Source organism: Pholis gunnellus (assembly GCF_910591455.1).
Source record: "Pholis gunnellus genome assembly, chromosome: 9".
Lineage (NCBI taxonomy): Eukaryota > Metazoa > Chordata > Actinopteri > Perciformes > Pholidae > Pholis > Pholis gunnellus.
The window spans coordinates 291,815-301,677 of NC_136535.1; the positions used below are offsets into that span (position 1 = coordinate 291,815).

At 42.6% G+C, this 9,863-nt stretch overlaps 1 protein-coding gene across 1 annotated transcript; it reads left to right on the forward strand.

Annotated features, from left to right (window-relative positions):
* The first annotated feature begins 810 nt into the window (after nt 1–810).
* Nucleotides 811–9,368, forward strand: LOC306701348 (pannexin-1-like). Its single transcript, XM_079166632.1, has 8 exons — nt 811–941; nt 2,719–2,939; nt 3,353–3,468; nt 4,131–4,318; nt 5,327–5,605; nt 5,708–5,930; nt 7,715–7,970; nt 9,249–9,368. Exons 2-8 carry the CDS (start codon nt 2,759–2,761, stop codon nt 9,332–9,334), a joined length of 1,329 nt encoding a protein of 442 aa, XP_079022758.1. The 5' UTR covers nt 811–941; nt 2,719–2,758; the 3' UTR covers nt 9,335–9,368.
* Nucleotides 9,369–9,863: the final 495 nt, after the last annotated feature.

Consider the following 9,863-nt stretch of genomic DNA (forward strand, 5'->3'; position numbering starts at 1 on the left):
TCAAACTGAAATTGTGATGTTGAATTGACACTGGAAGCAAGAGCTCAGTTTTTATTGTGATTTCCTGGTTTGTTGTTTTTCTTAATTTAAAAATGTCATGCTTGGCAATGAGTAAAGCAAAAGTAAATATTTCATGGGCAGTTGTGGAATGTCTGTCAGCCTACACATATTTTACTGTAGGCCACAATGTTGAGGTACTTGTACTTTACTTGAATATTTAAATAGTATGTCTACTTTATAATTCTACTCCACTACATCTCAGTGGTAAATACTGTCCTTTTACTCAAATGCATTTATTTTCTAGCTTATACTAGTTGCTTTGCAGTATTAAGTAATTCAAATCAGCTCTACCTTTATCAGCTGCAACATTAAAGAGATGATCACATGAAGGCATCACTAATTACTATCCGGTAATACAATATATATTATTATAAAAGGGGCCATTCTGCATAATAAGCACTTTTACTTTAAGTATAGTTTGATGCTGATACTTGTGTACTTTTACTTAAGATTATAAATGGGGGAACTTTTAATTGTAACACCGTATTTTTTACACTGTTATATTAATATTTTACTTAAGTGAAAGATGAATACTTCTTCCCCCACCGTTCATTGGGAATGAACCTTCAAAAAACAAACAATAGCGTGTTCTCGAATGTACGTACTCGATTGCCCAAAACATAAACTCACGAGCTGCATTTGAAGGCAGCATTTAAACTGGAAAATCGCTGCTGTGGATTTGCACTTGAAGGCATCAGTTTTTTAAGGGGGACGGAAGAAGTTTTTTGCCTCACAGGAAGAAGACTGATTTGATCGTTTCGAGGTGTCTCGTTATTGAACGACTAGTGTACCACATCGTTTAAAACACATATTAGTTAACTTTCCCGCTGAATAAGTTGTATAGAATTGACACATACAAGTTGGCGGGAGCAGGTCGCTAGGTAAGTTCATTATCCGGTTTTACGGTGAATACAAACGAGCTAAATTAATGAGCGCTAGTTTGTTTTGATCCATGAGAACCACCGGTCAGTGTTAAGTTACTGCTTTAAGTGAAGTCATGCTAAACGTCTGTTTATTACCGATGCGTGTGTTGATCCCGCTCATAGCTAACGTTAGATAAATAACGTACTCAAAGTTAACCTAGCTTCCAAATGATTTTTTTTTTTTGTTGCTAAAAAATGTAATAAATAAAAGTGACTATGAAATGCTACTATACACTGCAAAACATGATGTGGGTAGACAGTCATGAGTTTCTCTAAATAAACGCACATGTTTCACCACTTTTTAACCTCAAATCCCAAAAGCAGCCAGAGCTGCATCACATTACTGATGATGACTGACCGGCTGAACAACATCACACAAGGCGATCAGCCACAGTTCTATTGTGTCTGCACGTTTAAAATAACTGAGAATACATCAGGCTGAGATTCAACTACTGTTAACTGCAGCTTCAAGTTCTAATAGGGCGAATCAAATGAGGTTATCAGATTTTCAAGAAATATGTATCATTAAAATTGCAAAAATAAAGTGAAGTGAAACATATAATTGTCTGGACAAAATGCACGTGAGCCTAGAATGATCATGCATGAGAGACATGGTAAATGAGGAAATGTTAACAAAAGTGGAAGAGATTTGCCATTGTTGAATTTCTAGCATATTAAGACTATAAATACAAGATTAAGATGAATTTATAGACACGTGTGGCTCTTACTTCGAGGCTATTAAAGCGGCCATCGTCACAAAGTTAGTGAACATCGTAACCATCAAAGTAATGCTGCTTTCATTGAGGCTGAAGTGTGTCAGAGTTGCATTAGGAAGCAGGGTTGGTAAATTGGGGAAGTAGACAGCAGTCTGGTATCATAATCTGTGGTTGTCTACTGTACTTTACTTCTTTGGCAAATCACCACTGGCTGTTTACCGACACCTTGATTTGCATTCCACAAATTCAATTTGCCTAACCAGCCAGAAGGCCGAGAGCTTAAAACGGTGTGGCAGGAGGATTAGCACAGTATAACGTATCCCCATCTTTCATATTGTAATGTGCTTGGGCGAGTACTTTTACTACTACTACGTCTGACATCAATACTTCTGAAATATGTGTTTTTATTTATATGATACTCTCAGGTGAAAGGAATATATTCCCGATCAGCTCCAGACCTAATTTAAAGTAAATTCACAGGTTCATTCTTACTCAACTCGTCAATCTTCCTACATTTCTTACTTGCAGAGGTCAATTTTCAAAAAGATTTAGGGCTGACAAATTATAGAGCATCTTTTCCCACTGGACAAAACAATTCTTCCTCTATAAAATGTTTCGAAAGAGTCTATAAAGACCGTTTAATTGCTGTTTTAGTTGTTTTCCTCAAGTAGTGTTGCCAATGTACACACACACACACACACAGGCACTCACAAACATCGGCACACACATTTTGTTGATAATGTATTGTTATTGTGTTGTTATATATCTGGTTCAAATACTTTGCCATCAATAGGATGTCGTCCTAACTTATGTGTATTCATTTTGTGTTTATTTTAACATTATTTAGGTGGCGGTTTCAAACAAGCCCAGTGTGTTGTCTGCCTCCTCCTGCACCATGATTATTATTCGTTTGTGTATTTCACATTGTGCAAATTAAATAATCTAAAACTGAACGGAAACCTTTAAATATCATACGCAAAATGAATATCTGAAGTGCTTCCTAATTTTTGTGTGCGCAGGTGTTATTGATGCGCTGTCGGTTAACAGAAGAGCGGTGAGATGGCCATCGCCCATGTGGCCACGGAGTACGTGTTCAGCGATTTCCTGCTGAAGGACCCAAACAATGGCCGGTACCGCGGCGTCCGGACGGAGCTGGCCGTGGACAAGATGGTGACCTGCGTGGCGGTGGGCCTGCCCCTCCTCCTCATCTCTCTGGCCTTCGCTCAAGAGGTTTCGGTCGGTGAGTGGGGGGGCTGGAGTCGAGACCTACCAAGTCAGTTTTCGTGATCAAGATCCGGGGTCAAGTCTAGGTCCAGTCCAGAGGCTTATTTCAGGAAGCTTGACTCACTGTAGTTTCAGGCTGATCGTAGCCTGGTCATGTTGGTCAGCACAGCTGCAGCTGCTCTAGATTAAAGCACAGAGCAGATATCCTGAAGAAAAACAAACATCTTACTCCATAATTACATGAACTTTGAACCTTTTTAAATACATTTAAGAGGTTCAAAAACGTCTCATAATCCCACAGTGTCAAAACCGACAAACAACCTGATCTGTTTTTCTTGAGAGAAGTCTGCAGATTAAAATGTTAAAATAATAATGATAGAAAAAACCAACTACTGTACTACTTTTCTTTCTTTTCCTCTGGTGTCTCAGGTACCCAGATGAGCTGTTTCGCGCCGACCAACTTCTCCTGGAGGCAGGCCGCTTATGTGGACTCGTACTGCTGGGCGTCTGTACACACACACACTCTACCTCTGTGGCTGCACAAGGTAGGTGTACAAACACACACACACACACACAGTTACAGTTGCTAAACTATGTGTGATTGTTAGACAATAGATGATGAAATTTCAATTCTGCCCAGACGGCTTCTTGTTTAGTGAATTTTAAAGGCGCGGTTGAGGATATTTTTATGAAGATGTTTTTGGCCTTAAGGCGTTGATAGGCGTGCATCTCTTTACATTCCTAAAAAGGATCTGACTGTAGAGACTAGAACAGCACAGCTAAGTAAAGTACACACACACACACACACACACACACACACACACACACACACACACACAGTAAAGTGTCTCCAGCTCGGGACAGCCGGGATAAAATATTTGATTGCACGTATAAATGAGCAGAGTGCTGCTTTTGCTTTCACATTGTGCTACATTCCTGCTCATGTGCAAATCTTTGCATCAAAATAAGACTCAGAATAAGGCTCTTCTTCACCTGAATTAAGATCATTTTCGTTTGTCTGTCTGCTCTCTGTTAAAACTTGTAAACTTTATAACAATCGTTCCATATCAGCTGAAGACAGTGAATCCTGTGGTTTTGGTGTGGACTCGGACAGCTGTTTACCTGAGTTTGCATCTCTTCTATCCACCGTTGTACGAGCAGGAATGTCATTGCCTAGAATATGATTTGTTACTTACTCTCCCTACAGTTCTTTCCCTACATTCTGCTGCTGGTGGCCGTGCTGATGTACACACCGGCGTTGTTCTGGAGATTTTCCACGGCGCCCCTCCTGCAGTCAGACCTGGGCTTCATCATGGAGGAGCTGGACCGGAGCTACAACCGCGCCGTCACTCTGGCCAAACGCATGGACACCTCAGGACTGCTCACCCCAGACAGGTACAGGGGGGCCTGGAACACCAACACATGCAATTCTTTCGAAATCAATCCTGGACTGGACCCAACTCAACTACAGTGAGATTATTTAGCCAACTCTTTTTTTTTTCTTATTTTGCAAAAAATCTAAACTCCAATCCACAGTGTTTTTTGTTTAGTGATATGAAGGCTGATTAACAATTTAGGATTGTTTTCCCTTCATACATAAGGACTGGTATTTTGCATATTGGCTTGTATGTGTTTACTGGACTTTACAGATAAATGACCTCAAATATGCAGATGAGAAGCAGATCTTCAGAGTTTAATCCCGGATATAAAATCTAACTAATAAAGACTGCACTACAAGAGGGAACTACGGTTAGAATTCAAAGTGATGTTTGTTAATGATTTGCAGAGACGTGGACTTCTGAGGAGGAGGAAAAATGAACTTTTGCTTCCTTTTTAAAGATGCTCCATTTCTCTTCTCTTGGTCTTGCCATAGTTATGTTGGGATCTGGCAGGGGTGTGTTTGAAGAATGTGATTCTTCCTTCTGCAGGTTAAAGTTAGTGGAGTACGGGGCAAGTTATCCTCTACTCCTTCGGATCCAAAACAGTCTATTGTTCGACCAGCGAATAGCAAACTATTCCTAGGTTTTCTTTAAAGCATCAACATTGTTTGCGCCCCCTTGAATGCGAATCGAATCGCGTGGGAGGTCCCAGAGCTGTAAGTAGTGCAGTTATAGTCTAACTGACGTCAGGGCCGTAGCACAGGGAGCCCCTGTGGTGCCTGTGGCCCTCGTCCAATGAGACACCAGTGTTTGGTTTGGACCAAAGATCACACATAGGTGAAATTTAATGTCTCGTGGGGTTTGGTGTGATTAAACTCAAATCAGGCTGTTGAACTGCCAGGTAGGCCCAACTCCCTTTGTTCCAACCACATAATGAAGTCCCAACAGTTATTAAGTTAATCAATGAAAGTACTTCATCATCCTCCACTGTGTTCTCTCTCTCTCCTGTGTTCTCTGGACCCAGCGACCCCACTGAGGGCTATTTCAAGTACCCGCTGGTGGAGAAGTTTCTGATGACCAAGCGTTGCTCGCGGTCGATGCTGCTGCACTACCTGCTGTGTCGCGGCCTGACTCTGGTCACCCTGCTGTGCGCCTGCATCTACCTGGGCTACTACCTCCGCCTGGCCTCCGTCACCGACGAGTTCAGCTGCGAGCTGCGTGTTGGCCTGCTCGCCTCCGACCCAAGCGTCCCTGAGAAGGTGCACTGCAAGCTCATCGCCGTGGGGGTCTTCTCTTTGCTGAGGTATGTGTCGTTTGGTTATGACTGAAAGTTTGGATTTGAGGTAATTTTTTTGAATTATTTTTTATGATAGTAGAGAAACTCCTCGTCATACCTCCTCTCCAGCCTCGTCAACCTGGTCCTGTTCATCGCGCTGATTCCCGCGGTGATCTATGCCGCCGCTCGTCCCCTCTTCTGCACCGGACACGCCCGCTTCCTGGAAACCTACCAATCGCTGCCCACTGCGAGCGTCCTGCCCAACCCCGCCAACCAATGGGATGATCTCTCTCTGTATCTGCTCTTCCTGGAGGAGAACGTCAGCGAACTGAAGTCCTACAAGTACATCAAGGTGCTGCTCGCATGTGTGGGGTGTTTATGTGCCAGTGTCCAAATCCTCTTCATTTACCATTTAGGTTACTTGTATTACTGGCCGCTGTTTTATTTCAGTGTCAGAACTCTAAGAAATGTGTGCTCCATATGGTGACATCAAAAATCCCTACATTGAAGCAAACATACTCTGTGTTCCAAAGAAACAGTACGTCCAAAAACATACGATGTCAAAACCAGGATGTTCTCCTACATCTGGTTGCATTTTGCAGCATGCATGCTATTCTGGCCTAGTGCTGGGCGGTATGACCAAAAATGTATATCACGGTATTCTTTTCGAACTCATACACCTCACCATGAGTTCAAGTGTGTGGATAAGAAATACTTTGATCTCAATGTTTTCACAGTACTGGTTTGGGAAAGCAGTCTTTTTAGCAATTTAAATTGGTAAAATCGACCACAGATATTTAACTTTCTCATATGGATTCACATGAGATCTGCCCTATGATGTCTTTCATTGTCTCTCCTCCCTGTGTCACGGTGTGGGTACATCTCACTGGAGTAAGGAAACGTATCAGAATACCCTTATCTGATTGGCTAAACTGCATCACGTGACGTGATTTACGATGCATTGGCCTGTGTTTTTCCTGCACCGCTCAACAAGTGCCGTAAATGCTGGAAAGGAGCGTGAATAACTCCGCTGCTTTAAGACAAAGGCCCGCGACCCACTGAAAACGGGTCCGCGACTACCCACCAGTTGAGAATCTGTTCTACAGGATCGTGACGAGCGGTGAACAGCTGTTTGTGTGGCGTGTCTTCCGTCTCTTTCGGCTTCCTTCACCTACATTCCCCTGGGTCCTAAGCCCCTCCAAGTACAGCTTCGTATCACCCTCTACGTACCAACGTACATTTCTAACAAATACCACACATATTACACGTAATCAGCGTTGCATATGTGTCAAACTCTATCGGTGCATCTCCGGTCTGTCTATGTTCATCCTGCATCGCTGTTCTGTAATGTAACGTTACTGGAGGACAGAGCCTCTCCCAGCTGTTAGCAGACTGTTGTGCTAGCAGGCGAGTGAGCTGTACCCAGCATGCAGTTCGGCGGTGAAAGTTTATAAATGTACAATTATTAGTGTTACAAATTGTTTATGTGTCACAGACTGTTGTGGTGTTTTGCTCTGTTAAAGAGTGCTAGTTGTGGGTTGTTAATTGTTATAAAGTTATAAAGTTATGACCATGACTAGGGATCCGTCTCAATACAGATAAGTTAACTAGCTCCACAGCTAATGTTTTGGGTGGCGAACATCATCTTCAGCAGCCTGTTGATGACTGTCAGCAATGTTCTGGCTGGCTATGCACCGGTATGACGATATGTGGAAAATTCATACCGTACGGTATACCGCCCAGCACTATTCTGGCCCACAATGTTTTGCGCAGCAGGTATAAGAGCAAGAGGGCCAAAGTTCAAGGTGCCATGTTTTAAGGAAGTAGTATGTCCACAACATACCTTGTACCGATTTGGAATGCAGCAATAGTGTGACATGTGACACTGCTGTCTTAACAATCCCACAATGCACTGGGTCACATCTTAGACTTGTGAAATTAACAAGTGTCAGAAATCTCAGTTCACTTCTCACTATAGAGTAAACTACTGAGAGTATATATATATACTTTTTATTTTCTGACCAGTTTTGATCAAAATCTTATTTTGTTGCCAGGCTACATCCTCTTTCTCTCAAAGTAAAACTCAGACCTAAAGAATTATTATATTATAACAATGATATTGTTTTCTGACTGCAGGTCTTGGAGTTGTTGAGGAGACAAGGCGAATGCTACGGAGAGGACTTTGATGCCATGAGTCTGCTGCAGACTCTCTGCCTGGTGAAGATGGACAGTGTGGATGGGAGGAAACCCGCCGGTGCTACGGGGAAACAGGATCAAGTGAAGACTAATAGGGCAGAGTCCGCCGGCAGCCCCACAGCGGCTAAGAGCAGCTGCAGAATTCCAAACTCGGCTGCAGGAAACAAAGACAGCCAGACGGAAACAGAGATGAAAGGTGAGTACAGGTGTTCAATGAAGGATTTGAAACTCTTTGCTGTTCAGCATAGTTCTGTCATTAGTGATGGTCTGAAATTCTGTTTGAACTATGGATAGACGTGCACTAATCCTAAGCCTTTACCCAGTAGGGGTGTAACAATACACGTGTTCGGTACGCATTGCAAACCGAACAATATGTTTGAATAATACTATTGCATTTGGAAAATGCAGAAGCTTAAATTGTGGGAAATATAATGTTCTCTCGGTGGAGCCACTGCGCTCAACATGGCAACACCCAACGTAACAGACAACGTGCTGTCTGACACTCCCACCACAGAAGAACAACATTCTACTCTGGTGAGGGCACGTGTGTTCTGGGAGGCGGGCTCTGCTAAACTAGCTTAGCAAGAAAACCAACAGCAGCAAACACAAGCTACAAACTCTCCCCACAGCGTTTAGGTAGCTACTCCCTACCGATTCTAACAGGGCTAAAGGTATATTTATAGCTGCGGATATGAGACCCTACTGTACTAACATGCTTAATGCTATTGAGCCCCATGACACTACTCCTTCACGAGCCCATTTCTCCAGACCATAATTCCTGCTTTGTAAAAGAAAGCAAAAGCCCAAATGGGAGAATCAAATGTCCGAAGCTCCCGCTGTTGCTCTGACAACAGACGGCCGGACGTCATGGACTACACAAAGCTAACTGACTGTAACGACACAAATAGGCCGATGTCATTAATCTAGCGTCTCAGAAAAAAACGGCAGTGCAGCGGATCTCTGGCCTCCTCCAAAGATCAGAAAGTGTGACCTTCTTTCACTGAAGCACAACAGCAGCCCACGTGTTAAAGACAAAACAGGAGTTGCAGCAGCGTCCTGTACACAAATGAATCCATCGTTGTTCAAAGTAAGAAAAGAACATATCTATGATGGCATTTCTGCTTTTTTGCCGTACTGAACCGTGGCACCACTGTATCGTATTGAACCGAACCAAGAATTATGTGAAACGTTACACCCCTAACAAACAGTAACGATTGACAGCACATCATGTAACAAAATAAAGTTTTACGTTGAGGGTTCACTTCCAGTTGGGATCAGAGATGATTTGGATTTTCGGCAAAACAAATGGGCAGTATCAAGTATCTATATTTTTTTGTTGTTGTTTTATTTGTAGGTTTTCGAAGAGTCACAAGCTTATTGGCTTTCTCGGAAAGGTCAAGGCTAATGTAGTCGATTTCTGTACACAAAATCCCAAATAGATCTGTAACACGTCAAATTATTGCTGTATTTTCAGAGCTCACCTCGTTGCTGCCAGGAAACAGCGACGTAACGGGCAGCAAAAGCAGTGAGGGAGAGACTCTCCGGCAGCGAGCGGTGTGAGCGGCTGTGGGAGACCCTGACAGGGGGTGGGGTGGGGGGGGTGTGTGTGTGTGTGTGTGTGTGTGTGCGCGCTGATGGATACAAAAATGGGATGGGAGATTGGAGCACCACCATCATCATTGAAGTTCTGACTTTTTAGTCCTTTTCTTTTTATGTGTGTTCTTTGTTTTGTTTTTTGAGTGGTTTGAGTGGCAGATTTTTTTTTTTTGTCTAGCAGCTCAAAAATAAAAAAGAGGAGCAAGTAAGTTTATACACACTGGACTCATGTTGGTACAGATTTCAGGAATCGTTGACTATGTTTACCTGCACACTAATATTCTATTATTACTATTCCAAATTTGATACGGGTCATGTAAATAACATATTCTGTTTGAATATTCTGAATAAGTTATTATTTCGAATGTGGCGTTTTCTGATTAAGACTGCAGATATTATTCAGGTTTTAGGCGCATTGTTAGGACATGTATGGCGCACATTCACAATATGCGTCTCAATTGAGGTTTTTACGGCAGTTTACGTCCTCTTGCCT